The following is a 19,014-nucleotide window of genomic DNA, read 5'->3' as shown; positions in this document are numbered from 1 at the left end:
GCTTTGGACGATCTCGGGTTTGTTTCAGGAAGAAATCCTGGGGAAGACTGGCCTGGGGTTTGGATTGGTCCGCAGACCACAGAGAAAGAGAGGTCCTCCTATCTTCCTAACACATGCTGAGCCAGACCAGCCTGCTGCGGGTGGGGGTCGGGCAGGGGGGTAGAAGCGAGCCCTGCCACCACCAGGACCAGTGTGAGCCAGTGAGGGCCAGGACTGGTGGAGGTGGACATGAGAAGCCCCAGTCCTCGGCAGTAGGGTCAGGGCTGCCACGACAGGCAGTGGACACGCAGGGCCAGCCTTCTCCCTGTGTGGCACACCCACCCACCATCATGATGGCCTCTTAGGAGGCAGATTGTGCCTTAGAGAAAGAGGGGGTGTGTCCAGGCTGCAGGAGGGGGTGAGGGGCCCCAGGGTAATAAAGAAAGGAGGGGTGTTCCCACCTGGCCCCAGACCCTAGCAGATGATATACCAGTAGTAGCCTCAGTTGAAGGGGCAGGAGGGAGGTTTGGGGCACAGGCATGCCACATTCTTGGTCTAAGCACAGCACATCCCACCCAGACCTCACTCCCAGGTCAGTGTGGGCCTGGCTGGTGCCTTGGCTGTGGGTGAGTTGGCAACAGAAGCAGAGTGGTCACCAACTGGTCCACTCCAAGCCCAGCTGGGCTGGTGTCTGCTCCAGAAGGGGATAGTGAGCTGTCCCTCACTCCCACCCAGGCCTCCCTCCCCTTTTAGAAGGCGCTGTGCAAACAGGCCTGTGGTCCACCTGAGGCTCCCAGGGATGCCCTGCTGGAGTGTCTCAGGGGGTCAGGGACAAGGCTGGGATTCTGTGTTGGGATGTGAGACCACTTTCTGGTGCATCTAACATGACACACCAAAGACAAGTCACTCTAACCAGCTCCAAGCTCCAGGGCAGTTCTCAGTTTCTTTTCCTAAAAAGAAACTCCAAGTTCATGCAGAATGGTGTGTGGGGTCGGGGGGCGAACCAGAAGGCAGACTGACCTGCCCCCAGAACACCTAAGTGGGCATGGACTATCAGAAGCCTCTTTCTCAGACCCCCTCCTAGTGGGGACAGAATGTAGTGGTGTGCGCACTCATTTTGCCAGCTGTTCACCTTCCTCATCCCCACTCTGATTCAGTCAACTACTCCTGCCCCCACGCCATGGCTGACACTGTCCTGAAAGCAGACATCCTAGATTTAAAACAGCTGTGTGTCATCAGGAGCTTCCTTGGCTTCTCTGATTCAGGTTCCCATTCTATAAAATGAGGATGATGATTTAAAAAAAAAAAAAAACCCTCAAGAGTGAACAAGTGCACTACAGGAAATTTCTATCCTTTGCACAGAACTCAAACTCTCCACAAATCCACAACCTCACACTCTGTACACGAAGAGAAGCACCCTGCAAACACTCCTACCCAGAGCCACAGCTCACACACTGGAGGGGCCAGGGAAGCTGGATCATCCACCCGGAGAAAAGCCACCAACCAAGCTGCCCCACAGGGGGTCCCAAACTCAAGCCTGAGACCCAACAGTGACCTGGTGCCCCATCTGGCTCGCGTGCATTCCCCAGGGTCTCCCTCTTTTCTTTGCTCTGACCCGAGGTGGGGGGGGGGGGGCGTGCAGCCCTGTCCCGCCTCACAAACTCAGTCGACCGTCACGCACCCCCCGCCGGAGCCCGCGCCCGCCCGCCGCGCCGCTGTTTAAATGGGCCAAGTTGTGGCGGCGGCGGCGGCGGCGGCGGCGGCGGGAGTCTCCCAAGTCCCCGCCGGGCGGGCGCGCGCCAGTGGACGCGGGTGCGCGGCTGGGCAGCAGGGCGGGGCGGGGCGGGAGCTTGGGACCCCCGGGCAGGGCGGGGAGCGGGCCTGGCGACTCCGCGACTCCTCACTGCCCTGCACAGCGGGCAGCAGGACTGCCCCAGGGCGCGGGCTCCTGTGGACTCCCGACGCCCCACTGAGCGCCAGCGTGGGGCACCTGCGGCGCAGGGCGAGTCGGTCTGTGATCAATAGCAGCTCCGGCCACACCATGTCTGGGTCCGCCGAGACCCCTCCAGCAGGCCGGGTAGCAGGCGGGGGCGGCCCGGCGGGCGGCGCGGCGGCGGCGGCTTCGGGTGCCAGGGCGCAGTAGCGGGCGGGGTGGAAGCGCGGCCAGGCGCCTTCAGGGCCGGCGGAGACGCAACTCCAGCCAGGGCCAAAATAAGTTGCGCCGGCGACCGAGAGCCGGCTGCTGGGCCACCCGCGCGCCATGCCGGCGGTCAAAAAGGAGCTCCCGGGACGCGAGGACCTGGCCCTGGCCCTGGCCACTTTCCACCCGACCCTGGCCGCGCTGCCTCTGCCTCCGCTGCCGGGCTACTTGGCCCCGCTGCCCGCCGCGGCAGCTCTGCCCCCGGCCGCCTCGCTGTCGGCCTCTGCTGCAGGCTATGAAGCACTGTTGGCTCCACCACTCCGGCCCTCGCGCGCCTACCTTAGCCTGCACGAGGCCACGCCGCACCTCCACCTGCCCCGAGACCCACTAGCCCTCGAGCTCCTCTCGGCCGCCGCGGCCGCGGACTTCCAGCCGCTGCTGGACAACGGTGAGCCGTGCATCGAGGTGGAGTGCGGCGCCAACCGTGCTCTGCTCTACGTACGGAAACTCTGCCAGGGCAGCAAAGGCCCGTCCATCCGCCACCGCGGCGAGTGGCTCACGCCCAACGAGTTCCAGTTCGTCAGCGGCCGCGAGACGGCCAAGGACTGGAAGCGCAGCATCCGCCACAAAGGTGCGGCCGCCGAGGGGGCGCAAGCCGCCGTCCCTCTCTTCGCTACTCGGGACCCGCGGGTCCGAGCCCTTCGCTCTGCCACTGGGGAGACTTGGTTTTGGCCCAGAGAGGGCGCTGCAGCTCCAGAGCTGCTGCAGGGACCCACACACACCCCGCCTGCCCCCGCACGGTTGCTTCAGTGGACACCGCAGAGCGCCCTCGGCCTCCACTGTCCTCCCAGTACGGGCCACAGAGTGCTGGGGTCCCGAGCTACGCAGGAGCGGGCGCTCCCTCAGCTCGGCAGGTCTTTGTGAAGCCCCTGGGCCTTCAGGCCCAGAGCAAGTTTACAGGAAGTCGGGAGACGGGTTGGGAGGGACGCCTTCCCTCCCCAGGCTCGGAGCCACTGGTTCCCGCTGGGTGGAGAGGTGCACGTGCGGCCGGGGTGCGAGTGCACACTGGTTGGGGCTGCGCGGGTAGGTGGGGCCGCGGGAGTGGGGCGGGGCGTGGGCGCGCGGAGCTGGAACAGTGTCAGCGAGACCTGGAGCAGCCCATTTGGATGGTGACTCCAAAGGTGCGACAATACACCTTTGGGGGCCAGATGGGGGGGGGCACCTGATAAGCGCGGTGACCGTCTGGCGCGGTGAGGGTCTTGGGAAGTTTGGGACCCGGTAGCGTTTGGTTTAGAAGTTCAGGCTGCGCAGTGGCTGCCCTTTCCTGCGTTGGGGGCTGACGCAGGCCTGGGTCGCGACCGCGCCGCCGCTCACCAGTTCCCCAGCTCGACCTTCCACTGCCGGCCACAGTTCGGGCGGGACCGGCTAAGAGAGGGTGGGGCAGGAGGAGGGGCGCCAGGGCTGAGAGGAAGCCGCCCTCCACCAGGGGAGGGCCTCGCCCAGGATTTGAGTTTCAGAGCCCAGCAGATCCCCTTCTCTTCCGCGAGGGTGGGGCGGGCAGCGGCCTCCGCTGTTGGACGACAGTGGGTTTGGAAGGTTGGTGTGCATTGCCTACACCTTCCGGGAGTGGGGACTAGCTTTGCGGGTGACTGCGCCCCAGAGGCTCCATCTAAGCCCTGACTGCCCCTCACCAGCTGTGCTCGGCTCTCCTTACAGGAAAAAGTCTGAAGACGCTTATGTCCAAGGGAATTCTGCAGGTGCATCCTCCAATCTGCGACTGCCCGGGCTGTCGAATATCCTCGCCTGTGGTGAGACCTGGGAATAAGCTGGGTTGGGGTGACTGGACTCCCCTGAGAGCCTGGTGATCTCTAAGACTGGGAGTCCTAACTTCAGCCCTCTGGGCAGGCTGGAGGGAATCCTCCCAGGGCAGATGGGGTGGGTGGGGTTGCTTTGTGCAGTTCCAGACCGTCCCTGGGAATGGGTGGGAATCCTGGGTCACAGGATCCTCTCTTGTTTGGATGAAGGGCGGGTCCTGCCTGTTCTTGAGCAGCCTCCCTCATGGGTGTCTTGGAGCTACTTCTCCAGCCTTCCAGGTTCCAGGGTCTTCCTACTGTTATTGTCATTCATTGGGCCTGGGGACTTCCCTGTCCCAGGTCTGGAGATCACCAAGTCATCTGGCTCAGCAGAGAGAGGTGCTGGGTGCTGGGGCAGGACTCTTTTGAGGTGTAACAGTGTTAGCTGGCCAGGTTGCACATCTGGGTTATCCCCAGGCTTGAGCCTGAGTGGTGTGTGTCTTGGTGCTCCTAATGTTGAAGTGCTGCCCTGCAAGGGTCTGGACCTCGGAGGGTCCATGACATGGAGCCTGGCTGGGGCAGGGTCTTTGCCTGGAGGTGTCCAGAGAGCAAGAACCCCACCCAGGGTAGACAATCTCTGGCCTCCCCACTGGCCTGGGGAGCAGGTGTGAGACTCTAGGCAGTGAGGAGTAGAGGGTTGATCTGAAAAGGAAATTGCCTCTAGAGAGGAAGCTCCCCCTGTGGGGTACCTCTAGGGACATGGGGGATGGAGGCTGCTGTTCCTAGGTCCACCCAGCAGTCCCCTCTACAGGAAGGAGCAGGAGGGGTGGAGGTACCAGTGGTCCTGAGAGGGCCCAGGCTGCCACCTTGGGTTTATTCCCTTTGACCGGGTGGTGGGGTATCCTGGATTCCCCGTGGGCTCTGCAGGGTGCACGCTGAGCAGGCTGGGAAACCTTGGACACATGGATGCTGGCAGGGGAAGGAGAGCCACAGGCCTAGCCCACACCTGGTCTGCCACAGTCACAGCCTCAAGCCGCCCGCCCTACACACTTGAGTCTACAGGAGCACAGGGCACCTGTACAGGAGCTCCCCAAGCAGGTGTGCAGAAACACCTTTTGCTTGCTGTCACATACCTACTGGGCAAAAGATTGAAGTCCCTCTCCATCGTGGCACCCCTTCAGGCAGCTGGAACTGGACGGGATCCTCTGGGTGCCCACCTCAGACTAGTCTGGGTTCTCTTTTCTGTTTGGATGGGAGTGCCCCACAGTTTCCAACCTGCCACCCCTGAGGCCTGCCACAAGAGAGGGGCAGAGGGTGGCCTGAGCTCAACATCTGCCATCACCTCAAGTGGCAATCTGAAGCTCAGAGAGGGATGGAGCTGCTGCCCTTCTGAAGCTCCCTGGTTCCTGCCCTGAGGGAAGGGCGCTTCAGGCCTGGGCCTGCCTGCCTCTCTGTGCCTGGCCGCTTCCTTGGAGGTATCTCCATGGATCCCCTTCCTAGCCCCAACCCGTTGGTGCACAGAGGCTGTCTCCACCCACCCTTGTGGCCAGTTTCAAAGGTGTGTGCACCTCATGGTCACAGATACTCCAGGGGTAGAGCATGGTGTGCATGTGACTGTGCATGCTGGAACCCACTCTCGCCATTTCAGAAGGGGTCAATTATTGGTTAGGAGCCAGGTTCTCAAATCTGTTGAGCAGTGGGGAGCTAAGTCTCTGATGTATGGGGGGGCATGTGTTCCCCATCCTTGGGCAGGGTTAGCGTGGCCATCTGGGTTCTCAGCATGCTCCCCCATAGAGTTCCCCCCAAGAGCCACCCCAGACCTATCCTTCCAGGGTGCTTTCAGGGCATACCAGGCACTGGAAGATCCTGTGCCCAGCTCTGTGCCTCATGGGGCTAAGACTGGCATATAGCCTGGGCTCCTTCCCAGCCAGCCGGTCCTGGCCCCCTTCCAAGTAGCAGTCTTATAGACTCTGTGTCCCCCTCTTCTCTTCCCACAGATGAGAGGCAGAGAGATGTTTACTCCTAGTCTGGGTTCCACTTTCTGTTTGGATGGGAGTATTTCTGCCACAAAAGAGGGGAAGCAGGTGGCTTTGAGAAAATACCCCTTTTCTTTTCATGAGAGTATTTCACCTAAGGCTGAAAGGTGACTGAGGAGAAGGGCAGAGCTCATCTCCAGATGCCTGGCACTGGGCTTTGGCAGGCTGGACAAGGCAGAGCCATGGGCCAAGGGGTGTTGAAAATGATACCAAACCTATGGATTGACAGAGGCCGAGGCAGAGGCGGGCACTCACCACTGCCGTCTCCCTGCGCTCTGCTGTCACTGGACCCTGTCATCCTGTGGGCTGGCCCTGAAAACCCATTGGCCCCATGCCACCGGGCCCTTATATTGCTGGGTCTATTTCACTCACCATGTTACAGAGGGAAGCAGGGTGTCCTGGGCAGACCCCAGCAGATGTGTGAGGGCAGGTGTGGGGGATACTGTGGCTCCCAGAGCTGGGGGAGGGAGCACTGAGCTGGGCCGAGCCAGGCGTCCCGAGATGATGTGGTGCTGAATCTGAAGAGAAGCGTCCTTGCAAGGACAGGACTCCATGCAGCAGCCCACCTCAGGATCCTGGACGACCTGGGGCAGGGACCCTCCTTGACCCCTTCCTCACTAAGCTCATGGGTGTGGTGAGGATCAACTCTTTCTGGCAATGGGAGGACTGAACAGGAGAGGAAAGTAGATACTCTGAAAGCCCATGCAGCCTCTGAGCCAGCAGCCTCTTAACCAAGTAAGAAAAAACCTCTGTACACTGGAAAATCATCAATGACTCTTTTTCTTTTCCCTGGGGCAGCAGGACCTGGAGCCAGGAAGGGTAGAGAAATGCCAGGACTAGGGCCACACACTCATGTCCACCGCTCTGTGCAGAAATGTGTGAGCTGGGTGCAGAGCTCCAAGCTTGAGCCTACACAGCGCCACACACTTACACATGGCGCAGGGGGCACGCTGAGGAGAGAAATGAACCATCAGGGCTGGGGAACAAAGGGTCGGGGCTGTCAGTGCTCTCGGGCGGCCTGTGGCTCCCAGGCCTGCAGATTGCAAGGGACCAGCAGTCTCAGACAGACTTCCCCTGAGCTGGGCTCTTCATGGTGCTAACAAAATAGCAAAGAGGGGCTGGGGCTGCCGCTCAGTGGCAGAGTGTTTTGTGGGGCCCTAGTCTCACCAGCACTGCAAAACAAAAAGGAAAGTGACTTTGCTTGTTGATATTGCTGTCAGTTTTCAGGACTGACAGAGGAGATGGGATGTCAGCCAGACACGTTCAGAGGGACCTGCTCCCTGACTGCACACCCACCAGGACCAGCCCCATGATCCCTGCCCCAGGCTGTATGCACAATCCCAGAAGACTCTGGGGACCCAGGGAAGGAGCTGAGGGTCATAGCTCAGGCATCCCCAGGGCTCCCTGCCACAGGGTGGGCACCCACACTCAGGCTGGGCATGCAGAACAGCCCACACTCTGCAGTCCTCACAGGCTGTGCCTGCAGCAGTGAGGCCCCTGGGCCTTGGCCCAGGCCCAGGAGGCTGATGTCTAGCCCAGCCTTAACGTTCTCCTCCTCCTGCCCAGAACCGGGGGCGGCTGGCGGACAAAAGGACAGTGGCCCTGCCCCCTGCACGCTCCCTGAAAAAGGAACGGAACCCCAGCTTTTCTGCCAGTGATGGTGACAGTGATGGAGGTGGCCCCGCCTGTGGACGGCAGCCAGGCTTGAAGCAGGAGGATGATCCGCACGTCCGGATCATGAAGAGAAGGTACTTACTCCAGATCTGGGCCGGGAGGCTCAGGCTCCTGTGGAAGGGGCACCAAGACCAGGGGTCTTCTGGAATGCTGCTGTGGGGCGGGGGTACAGGCAGAGGCTGTCCTCTCTCCTGAACTGGCGCCCGGGCACCTTGTTCTGCCTCAGCCATGCCATGGTCACTTCTGGGTAGAGGTTGGCCAGCAGAGAGACCCCAGGTCCGGTACCCACCTGGGCTGACACCCACAACCTCCCAGAAACTTGTTTCCTGATATGGGCCTCGTCCCGCCAGCACCTAGGGGTGGGGTATCCAGTAATGGAGCCACTGACCCTCTTTTCTCTCCCGGTAGAGTCCACACCCACTGGGATGTGAACATCTCCTTCCGAGAGACATCTTGCAGGTAGGAGCCTGGCTTGGGCAGGGGCAGCTGTTGCCATTTCTCCTTGGTCCCACCTACCCTGCCTCCCTCCTCTACCCATGGTCTTTTGTCTTGTCCTCTGTCCCAGTCAGTGTGAGCCAGTGTGGGCCATGCGGTTGCCAGGCTGGTTTGGATGTGTGTCCTTACCTGGCCTGGAAGGTAGGTGGCATGGTGCCCAACTGAGATCAGGAGGCCCGTCTCAGCCAAGTGCAGACCTGTGCCAGGCCTCAACAGCATGGGCAGGGTTCTAGACAGCCCACCCATGGAGACAAAGCATGCTATGACCCTCACCACTGGACTGTCCATTGGAGCCCAACAGCTCTAAGATGAGGCTGTGATTTTCACCTCTCACCCTCCCAGAGACCCACCAGGAGGTGAGAATGGGATGTGTGAGCAGGTTCTTGAAGGATGCATAGGAGTTCACTGGGAAAAGGTGGTCTGCAAAGCTGTGGAGGGATGAAGGATGGGCTGGAAGGGAGGAGAATGGGAACTTGGCAGGTCTGGCTCAGTGGGATGCTAAAAGGTCTGCACCTTAGCCGCTGGACCAGTTGGGCTTTGTTCTCCAAGCTGAGCCAGCCACAGAAAGTTCCTGAGCAGGGAGTGACCAGGTCTGTGTTTTGGAAAGATCCTTCTGGGGACCCTGGCAGGTTGGGGTTTCCTCACATGGATCTGGGTTATGGAAACAGGCTGGGGCCTGTGAACCCAAGACATAGAGGATAAAAAAGAAGCCCCCAGGAGGAGGTCAGGTGTCAGGGACCCAGTTCCTGCTCCCAAGGGGCAGGGGCTGGTTTCTGGTTATTGGGGCCAAGTTTTTCCCCAGGGCTTCGAGGGGAGCACCACAGGAAGGCCTGATGGGGAGCAGTGGGCACCAAGGGCAGGGAGAGCCTCTTGGGACTCAAGCTGTGGGTGCCTGGCCTCCCCAGCCCAGCTGCAGGAAGGCAGCTTGTCCTGGATCTCTGCCAGAGGTGTCATTATTTATGTCTTCAAGAACGTCTGGATCCTGGAGCCGAATTACAATAAAAACATCTTTAAACTTATTTCCACCTCATTTTGGAGTTGCCAGCTCAACTGATCATTTTTATGAACCGTCATGAACATTGATGACATTTTATGAGCCTTTTACTCTGGACGCTACAGGATAAATTTGCCAGCAAGGCCTGCAGGGAAACCCAATGGCTGTGCCTCCCCTCCGGACCTGCACCTCCTTGGGGTACACCTGGCCTTGGGGTGCGGGGAGGCCCCAGGAGTCCCATGCTGAGTTCTCACCAGTACTGGCTGCTGCAGCCTGGCCTGTGCCTGGGAGGAAGCAGGCCTGCATTAGTGGAGACCCTGGTCCCACAGAGGATCCAGAGGGGCAAGGATGACTTTCTGGATTTCATTAAAGGGAAGGTTACAGTTCTGGAGAAGAGCACACCCCAGAGGACTAACAGCCCATCATATCCCGTCTGCTAACAGCCCCCAGTGTCTGGACAAGGAGGGCTGTGGACCGCCAGCTGCCTCACACTGGGTCACCAACTGTCTTTGTCCCATCCCGACTGTCTGTCACTCTTCACTGGTCTGTCTGCCTCTTGCATCTGTCTGTCCTCTTCGTCCTTCTGACCAGTCCTGCTGGGGATGCCTGCTGCTGGCTGCAAGCAGAGGCCCAGGGCCCCTCTGCCCTGTGATGCCCCTGCCCTGTGATGTTCCTGGCTGGCAAGAAGGGCCTTCTAGGTCCCTGACCCTCTAGGGCCCCCAGCTGGTGAAGGCTACGTGAGAGAGTTGGGGTGGGGAGGCCCTCAGGGGGAGCCGGGTCTTGCCCTTCTCCTGGCCTCCTCACAACCCTCCCTGCATCCTTCCTGACCCTGCCCCAGTCTCCTCCCCACGTGCCACAGCAGCCTGCTGAGGCCTTGCCTGTGTGTAGTGGCCCCACACTGTGAAGACAGGTGCAGAGCTCTCAACTCTCCAGCCTGTGTGTGAGTCTCTTGGCATTTTTTTTTTTAAATGAACCCAGCATAATTTGTTCAGTGAGTAACTGAGTGACCAGAACAGGTTTTCAGGACTGGCCCGTCTTGGGACCTGAGGAATGACCCCCAAGGCAGGGACTTGGGTGTGGAATGCAAGGGCAGGTCCTGTCTAGCCAAGGGTGGCCCCCATGGGCCTGCACCTCGAGAGCCCGGGTAACCCCCAAGTGAGACAGAGCCGATCGCTGTCATTGAGGCTGGTCCCAGATGCAGGTGCTGCTGGGGGTCCAGGCCAGGGCTCACAGGAAATTACTGTGCTCACCTCTCCAGTCCCTGGAAGCAGGAAGTATCCGGTGCACTGTGGGGAGCAGCTCCATGGCAGCTGCAGCCCTGTACCCGGCCAGCCCAGGCCCCTTCCCCATGCTGAGGACAGCAGTTCTGTCCAACACCCCACATCAGTGAGGATGATGGGGGATGAGCCTCGTGAGATTAATCCCATAAAGTACTTACTCCCCACCTGCCTCCCGCCTTCATGGGGTGGGGGAGAACCTACATCTGGGTCTCTTAGGGGCTCTGGGGCCGCCCCGGGGTATCTGGTGCTGAAACTGATCTGCTTAGGGCCTGGCCCTGGATTAGCCTGGCTCCTGCCAGCCCAGGCTGGGGGCTGGGGGCTATTTAATAAGGTTCAGGGTCGGTTCCTAGGTCACTGTGAGGAGGCTCTGCTAGTGTCAGTGCTGCTGAAGAGGCTGCTCCACCACAGGTGGGCCGGGAGGGCACTGCTGGGGGCACTGGGCTTCCCTGCCCCTGCTCTGGCTGGCCTTGACTTCCTGTCCCCTCCTTCCCTGTTGATGGGGTTGCTCACATAACCCCAGGATGCCCCACTTTCTCCTCCCTCTTCTCTCTGGGGCTGTGGGTGAGGGCTCAGCAGGAGGGAGAAGGGACAAAGAATCACATGCAGGGTGATTCCAAGGCCAGGCCTGGGTGCACCCTGGGGATCACAGGTGTCTTGAGCCGGCCAGGGCAGATCTTTTTATCTACGGGACTTTGGTCTGAACCTCAGTTTCCTGATTTGGAGAAATGAGGGCCCCAAGAGGGTGTTGTGCTTGCTTCAGAGCTGGCAGCACATGGGTGACAGTGTGCCCTCTATGTCTGTCCTGTGAGACAGCAGGCCGTCCTGTCCTCCCTCTGAGGCAGGGAACCGAGCTCAGCCTCTCTGGAGAGAGGAAGGTGGGATGGGATGCTCTGGCTTTGCACAGACCAGCTGGGTGCTGGAGTGGGGTCCAGGTGCCACGTCCCTGCTTTCTCTTGGCCTGCCTGCTGAGTGTGTGTAGGTGTGGCATCCCAAGCCCACAGAGGTAAGCGCACACATCACCACGCTCAGTGCACGCTGTCCTCAGCCCCAAGCACCCTGTACTCATGCTCATCAGGTGGCACTGCCAAGGCTCATGGCTCCATCCTCTGTCTTGCTCTGCTGCAGCCAGGACAGTGACCTTCCCACACTCATATCCAGTGTGCACCGAAGCCGCCACCTCGTTATGCCCGAGCACCAGAGCCGCTGTGAATTCCAGAGAGGCAGTGTGGAGGTTGGCTTGGGACCCACAGGTGAGGAGGCCCCTGGGTCCTGAGGGCGATGATGGGGCTGCCAGGGCCACAGCAGCTCTGCCTAGGGACAGCCACCCTCCCTGTGTCTGTTCAGCAGCTCTGGAAGCCTTGGCGGGCAGCCAGGGAGGCCAGCAGGGGAGGCGGGAGGTGTGAGGCCGGCTGTCCCCTGGGGCTCCATGTGATGGTAATTGTGTTAATCCCAGCCAGTCAGGCAGACTGGCGGCCGAGGGCGGCTCCAGCGTGGCTGCTGCTGGGGTGGGCTTGGAGTTTCGAGGCCAGCCACCCCCTCCTCACAAGACAGGCACAGGCAAAGACCTTCCAGAGCTCACCTCCCACCAATGCCCACCTCCCACCAAACCCACAGGGCATGTCGGCCTGGTCCTGCTTCTCAGGGGTCCTGGGAGGGAAAGGGCCCATCCCCTGCAGCCTGGACCGCTTCAGGTAGGCCAAGAGGGCGCTGGCCCAGGAGGTTCCAGGGCCACCAAGGAGATCTGGTTCCTGGAGGCAACAGGAACTCAGAGGGAGAGAGCAGCTTGGGGACCCAGGCAGTCTCCCACGGAGCAGGTCATGAGGGGTTGCAAGATGCCACCGCCGAGAGTGGGCACAACTTGACCTCAGGGGCCTTGTCACATGGACCCTGGACAGGGTTGTTTCTGACAATGGCTACTGCTCTGGGAAAGCAGGGTGGGCATCACCCACCACCCTGGATACTCCCAACAGAGCCCCCATGAGCCCGGAAGGCCCTTGTGGATGGGGGTGGGGGTTGCTTCTGGAGCTGCTTTGGAGGTGGCTGAGCGAGAGGCTGATAAAATCTAATTGCCCCATCGATCGGGCGGAGCCGAGGGAGACCCTCAGTGATTGAGATGTTCTGAGGCAGCAGGCCCTCTCCTGCCTATGGACAACCTCCTCAGGTACACAGACCTGCATGTGCTCTGTGTGTCTCCTGCAGGGCTTGCTCACCCTGCCAGGTAGCCCTCCGCACTCTACAGTGAGTGCAGGTCACATGCTGTGCATAGCAGCCAGGATGCTGTGTGTGTGTGTGTGTGTGTGTGTGTGTGTGTGTGTGTGCGCGCGCGCGCACGCGCCTGTGCACCTGCCAGGTCTGCAGCTCCCCATGGGCTTCCTCTGGGCCCTGCAGGGGTCTTTACCTGTCACCATGTCTACTTCCTTCCTGTGGCCCAAGGGGGAGTGTCCCTCGAGCCACAGCTTCCTGGGCCCTGGACAGGAAGGATCCCAGAGGACTGAGGAGCTCAGCGCAGGTCTTGCGACTTTGAGGTCCACCCCTGGCACGTGTGTCTGCCTCCTGTCACTGCCTACATCAGGTGTGACTCTGAGCTTATGCAGTCTCCTCAAGGCAGCTACAAGGCTGGGTCTCACTGCGGGGCACTCCAACCCCAGTATCACCTCCCCCAAGCTGTGACTCTCAAGCTCCCCAGGAGCAGAGAAGCCCAGCAAGGAGGTGGGAGTTGCCACTGTGGAAACAGGGAACAGACTGCAGAGGTTACCCTTGCTGACCCCTGAGCATGTACAGGGAGCAGGAGATGGGCAGCAGGTGTGGAGAGAGGCTGCAAGACCCACTCCCTGCCTGGTGCGCTCAGGGTGCCCTCCTGCTTGCTGGACTCTGACATGCAGCTCGTGAGGCCCATGTGCACCTGAGTGCCCTCCATCTGTCCTACAGGGTCTGTCTGACCTGACCCCTCATGCAGGCAGTGGGGACTGCCCCCTGTCTTTGGGGCAGGGCCTGGGGCCAGCCAGCTAGACCAGTGGCAGTGAGGTGGCTGAGATCAATAAGTTATTAGCACCATTCTGTCAGCTGTAATGTGGAGATTGATCGGTGCTCTGGCTGCCGCCGCACTTCCCTAGCCTGATAAAAATGACAGATTAAAGGAATAAGGAAAAGGAATTAGGCTCCTGAGCTGACAGCAGGGCTTCCTGGGGGCACAGGTTGGGGACCCCCAAGTACCAAGGTGTCATGAAAGGCTTGAGTTCCACAAGGAGCAGCCCTCATCCCCGCCACCCTGGGTCTTGTGAGGAGGAAGAGATGCCAGAGGCAATAGGGTCTGACCTGGAGGCCAGGTTGATGACCTGCTATCAGCAGGGCCCCCCGATGTCAGGGTCCTCAGGAGGAAGCAGAGCTTGGGGGTGCAGGGACAGGTTTGGAGACGGACCTATAGATGTGTGTGGCTTTTATTTTCATTTCATTTTTATGGTACTGGGGATGGAACCCAGGGCTTCTTACATGTGAGGCAAGCACTCTACCAACTGAGCTACATCCCCAGCCCTGTGTGCAGCTTTTGATGTGGAGATGTGATCTCTAGAGGGGATAGTATAGGAATAGGCAGACCAGGAGCCAGGCACCTAGGGTCTGTGTAGGGCAGGTCAGCTGTCCAGAGCCTGGCTGGGCAGGTATGTGCTTGCCAAGGCTGAGTGCAGGAAAGTGGAGGGTCTGGGCTTTTGGTGCAGAGAGGAGGGCCCCCCTGAGCACACCCCTGGTGTAGGGAGTGACATGTGCCTTCCTGACTGACTCTCCTCCCCAGCAACTGCACAGCCCACCCCAGCCCTGCTCAGAAAGGGAAGGTAGTTCTGTTCTCCAGGAGAAGCTGAGGTGGGCTCATGAGCACACATGGGAATGGACTGGCTGGTCAGGGGCAGCCAGAGGCCCATGGGGACACAGTCACAGTCACGTGTTGCACCCATCACTTCTATTCAAATGCAGCCTGGGGCCCAGGGTCAGGGCTGCCCTGTTTCCTTGCCTTGTTCCATACCTGTCACGATGTCCTCCTGCCAGCTGAGCTCACCAGGTGGAAGCCTGGGACCCAGGGCTGGCAAGGCCTTGCCCACCAGCACCCAGGATGCTCCTGAGTGGAGGGGACTGGGGCTCACTAGACTGAGCTGGGGCAGGGGTGGGTCTTCCCCACCTGGTCTTCCCTGCCTCCTCCTCCAGTCCCTGAGACTGGGTGTGGCTCACTCCACCCTCTGCAGGTGGCTTGCTAGGCAAGAGACTGGGCTGCTCCCCGCACGTCACCAGTGACTGCTCTTCAGAGAAGAAGGCCCGAAGCGAGTCTGAGTCTGAGTACCCTCGAGGTGGGAGCCCAACCCAGGGAGGAGGGACTGGTCACTGGAGGAGGAAGCAGTAACTGAGTGCTTGGAAGTGTTGTTAGACCTTCCAAAAGGGGCAGGTGTGCACAGAGGAGGGACTTGGGTTTCGTAGCAGGGGTGGAAGGTCTTAGGCTTAGGGTGAGGTGTGCCTTCCCGACTTGCCTCTCCGCCTGGGTAGTATTTCAGGCAAATACTATGTGTGCTACCCCAACGCAGAGACTCTGCTGCTGCCAGAGCTGCGACCCAGCATGGCGCCTGAGGACCACTACCGCCGGCTGGTTTCCGCTCTCAGTGAGGCTGGCAGCTTCGAGGAACCACAGCGACTCTACCACCTGGGCCTCCCCAGCCATGGTATGTGCCCTCCCCACCTGTGTACACTCTCAGTTGCCTCTCCACCCCAGAAGAGGGTTGGCTGCTGACATCAAGACCAGGATGGGATCTGTCAGTGACCCCCAGCCCTTTGTGGGTAGGCGATGAGGCCTGGCTGCCCCAGGTCTTGTTCCAAGTCCCCACTTTTCATCACATTCTCAGGATCCCCTCCAGGCATGCACACAGCTTACTCAGGGGTGAGCCCAGGTGAGAGGAAGGGGTAGGGGCTTGAGTAAGCCTACCTGCCCCCTATCCAGGAGACCCTGTGGTCTGTGCCCATTCTCCTGACTCCCACAGCAGTTGGTGCACAAATTTAAGTCAGTGGACGCTGACCTGTGGTCACATTGAAATAGTGCCAGATCCTTGTCCTGCATGGGGGGCAAGCCTTCCAGAAAGACAGGACTAAGAGGCAGCTGTGTTTGGCCACCATGGCCTCCTGGATGCCAAGAGAGGCCCAGCTGGAGGCTGGGATGAGGCTCTTGCCCCTCTCCACTCACTGGGTCTGCTCTGTCCCTTGTGGTCATAGCCCAGGGAGCAGTCAGATACCTGTCCAGCTGCACTCTAGCCTCACAGGCTAGGCTCCTGCTAGGTGAACTTGGCTTTTATGGTAGGAGGTGGATGGGGTGCGGTGAAGGGGCAGGATTTCCTCTCCTTGCACAAGGCACCGTCCCCCAGGGCGGCTTAGCCACCAAGAGTCTGAATAATTCACCAAATGTTAATAATTTAAAAATCTTCCCTTTTAATTGCTTTCCCTGCCCTGCCTGGGGCCGGCTCTGCTGGCCTATGTGGGGGAGGGAGCGTGGTTGCGGCCGCCAGGGAGCTGCTGTCAATCACGGTGCGCGCCGCCCAGCCTAGGAGCCAATTGCAAATAGCTGCGACCACGGGCTGGAGGGCGGGGGTGCGGGCCCCGCTGGGATCGACGCGGGCGGCCGCGCCGGCTAGGCTCTGCGGGCTGGCACCCAGCCCAGGGCAGACCCACCTCCGCTTTTCGGGTAATTAATTTATAAACAGAGGCGGCGGCTCAGCGGCAAAGCTACGCAAAGGGGGGTGGCGGGGACTCGAAGGCTCGGCCCTGGGCAGGAGCACAGTGCATCAAACCACTGCATGTCCCGGCGTCCAGAGATTGTGGCCGGTGTGCCTGCAAGGACGCGTATGCATGGGCCTGGTGTGGTCTTGCTGGATGCTGACTGTATGCAACCACTGCTGGATGACCGATGTGGACGGATGTTGGCGAATGCTGGTGTGGCCACGTGTACAGGTTCAGTTTCCTGCCTCCCATCTATGAGGCGGTCACCTGGTGGAGTCTGGAGACCCACTCCTAGACTTGTCACAGTGACCTCCAGGAACTGGTCTATGCTCTTGTGGATCTGTGCACAGTCCCTCCCCTCAAGGCTCCAGCCTCAGGTTCCACAGCCTTGCGTACCAGCACTGGGCTTTCCTCCCACCACACGTTTTTTCCAGGTCCTCCTGCAAACCTGTCTCCCCTGCCCTGGGGCTGCTCCTCCGGCCCCAGTGACTGACATCAGGGCTGACCCACAGCAGGGATGGTGTGGAAGTGGGCCCCTGGTTCCCTTTCTCCTGGGCTCCCCTGGGCCAGTGTCCTGTGCTCACTAGGATGAGGGGAGAAGTCCAGGGAAGGCTGGGCCTCAGGGTCGCTGCTGTTGCCCATCCCCTACCCCCCCACCCCCCAGATCTCCTGAGGGTCCGGCAGGAGGTAGCAGCTGCAGCTTTGAGGAGTCCCAGTGGCCTGGAAGTTCACCTGCCCTCATCCACAGCAGGTCAGCGCAGGAAGCAGGGCCTGGCTCAGCACCGGGAGAACACGGCTCCAGCTCCAGCTGTTGCCCCGTCCTTCTCAGAGAGGTACTGGGGCTTGGTATCTGACTTCTGCAGGCCCCATAGCCTGCACCTTCCACCCACTTACTACTCCCCGATTGCAGCTGCACAGTCATGTGGGTATTGCTTGCTTTGGGTTTAGGGTCTGTTGGGCAAAAAGTTCCTGAGGCCGGCTGAGCTGGGTAGAGGCCCATGAAAACATTTCCGGGGCAGTATGTACCTGGGTGCCAACAAACCTGGGCAGGAATGTGAAGGGTCACTCTTGTTTCTTTGTTGAGCAACTGGGAACCAACAAAATCCAGGTGCCCCTGGGACAGTGGGGGGGGGGTGAGGTTGGGGGAGCAGAAGGCAGAGCGGCTGGAAGTCTGGAAACCCAGCCCAAAGTAAGTCGGGAGGGGTCGGCCAGAGGACTAGAACTGGGGGAGGAGGGAAGCCCGCTTCGCCAGGTCAGACACACTAGCGGTCTGGGGAGACGGCCTCCTGGGCGGGCGGGGACAGGGGGCGACCTGTAGAGAGCAGGGAGGCTCTCAGGAATGGGGCCCCCCCGCAGCGGGCCGTCTCCAGCCGGGCGCACCCCCCGCCCCCCACCGCCGAGCGCGGCGTCTGCAGCTGCCGCCGCCTCCGGATTGCGGCTAATTACGCTTCGTGCCCCCGGCAGCGCGGGGCCCGCTACGGGGAGGGGGTGGGGAGGAGGGCCCCGCGCGGTAATTACCGCTGCAGTCGCCACGGCCCGCCGGGTCAGCGCCTCCTCCGAGATTAATTGGCGCCGCCGGCGGGGGCGAGAGCGGGGGCAGCGCTCGACCCAGAGCCATAACGAGCGGCACATCGACCGCCCGCAGGGCCAGCAATTAGCGGCGACGGGGATGCGCTTGGAGGTGGTTACGGGAATCCGGGGCGCGGAGGGGGCCGGGCAAGCCACGCACGCCCCTCAGTCCTGCCTTTCGCAGGGAGCTGTCGCAGCCGCCCCCTTTGCTGTCGCCCCAGAATGCCCCCCACATCGCCCTGGGCTCCCATTTCAGGCCCCCTTTCTTGGGGGTGCCATCGGCTCTGTGCCAGACTCCAGGTAAGGAATAGGCAGGTGTGCACGTCTTTTATGTCCTATGGGCACGCTCCTTGAAGCTGGTCCTGTAAGGTCGCCCATTAATGTCCAGGACGGACCAAGGTGGTGCTGAGGGCCAATTCATCAGGCCAGCACCATTTGACCACTTGGCCCTGGTCTGTCCCTTTTCCCCAGGGTACAGCTTCCTGCCCCCCGCCCAGGCGGAGATGCTCGCCCGGCAGCAGGAGCTCCTGCGTAAACAGAACTTGGCCCGGTAGGTGCGGCCAAAGCCGGGAGGGGAGGTTGGTGGCACTAGCGCTCAAGCTGATCCTACTACTCCTGGCCTAGGCTAGAGATGTCCGCGGAGCTGCTTCGACAGAAAGAGCTAGAGAACACACACCGGCCACAGCTGCCGGCGCCTGAAGCGGCCCTGCGTGCCCCAGACAGTGCAGAGGAGCTGCAGAGGCGCGGGGCCATGCTGGTGCTGAAACATAGCTCCGCGCCGCTTCTGGCCCTGCCTTCACAGGGCGTCTCTGGTCCGGAGCCTACAACCTCGCCCCGGGAGCCTGCTGGCAGAGCACCGCGGAAGGGGGGCCCCAGTTCTGCCTCAGTTCGGCCCAGTGAATCCAAGGAGACAACAGCATCTGGGCTGTGGGCTCAAGATGTCTCAGAAGAGCCCCCCAAGGACTCAGATGGAGAGGACCTGGAGATAGCACCGACAGGGGGCCGGGGCTCCACCCCAGGTCAAGCCCTAGGAGGGACCAGCACTGAGGGAAAGGGGCTTCTTTTGGGTTCCGCCCTGCCCCCTCCTCTGTCCCTGGGCTTCCCCTACTCGGTCAGCCCATACTTCCACACAGGTGGGTGTGGAGACCCAGGCCAGCCACCCTTGGAGGTCTTGCACGGGGAGGGGGTGCAGGGCCTCCACAGAAAAATCTTAAGTCATGGATTGCATGTCTCTAAGCAACTAAGGCAAGGAAAGGTCAGCAGACAGGTGCGGGTATGGGATGGGAGGAACAAAGCCCTAGTGACACCC

The 19,014-nt window shown here is 60.8% G+C and overlaps 1 protein-coding gene across 15 annotated transcripts in view; it reads left to right on the top strand.

The window, feature by feature from the left end:
- The first annotated feature begins 1,678 nt into the window (after positions 1-1,678).
- Samd11 (sterile alpha motif domain containing 11) overlaps positions 1,679-19,014 on the top strand; it is an 18,505-nt gene continuing 1,169 nt past the window's right edge. The window contains exons 1-13 of one of the 15 annotated variants that reach the window (XM_078027263.1): positions 1,679-1,791; positions 3,836-3,927; positions 7,515-7,696; positions 8,031-8,081; positions 11,517-11,641; positions 12,006-12,082; positions 12,825-12,963; positions 14,624-14,725; positions 14,957-15,091; positions 16,801-16,969; positions 17,890-18,005; positions 18,177-18,255; positions 18,330-18,838. In XM_078027263.1, the coding sequence (XP_077883389.1) occupies positions 3,856-3,927; positions 7,515-7,696; positions 8,031-8,081; positions 11,517-11,641; positions 12,006-12,082; positions 12,825-12,963; positions 14,624-14,725; positions 14,957-15,091; positions 16,801-16,969; positions 17,890-18,005; positions 18,177-18,255; positions 18,330-18,838 (1,756 nt within the window). In that variant the 5' untranslated portion in view covers positions 1,679-1,791; positions 3,836-3,855. Of the gene's footprint in view, positions 1,792-1,828; positions 2,751-3,214; positions 3,370-3,589; positions 3,716-3,835; positions 3,928-4,839; positions 5,011-7,514; positions 7,697-8,030; positions 8,082-10,676; positions 10,800-11,516; positions 11,642-12,005; positions 12,083-12,824; positions 12,964-14,623; positions 14,726-14,918; positions 15,092-16,800; positions 16,970-17,889; positions 18,006-18,176; positions 18,256-18,329; positions 18,839-19,014 lie in introns of those variants that run through there. The other 14 variants (XM_078027254.1, XM_078027252.1, XM_078027257.1 and 11 more) reach the window with 14 other exon arrangements.

Source organism: Ictidomys tridecemlineatus, chromosome 11, assembly GCF_052094955.1.
Source record: "Ictidomys tridecemlineatus isolate mIctTri1 chromosome 11, mIctTri1.hap1, whole genome shotgun sequence".
NCBI classification, from domain to species: Eukaryota; Metazoa; Chordata; class Mammalia; order Rodentia; family Sciuridae; genus Ictidomys; species Ictidomys tridecemlineatus.
Note: the sequence above shows the minus strand (reverse complement) of the source record. Positions and strands in the feature narration are given on the sequence as shown.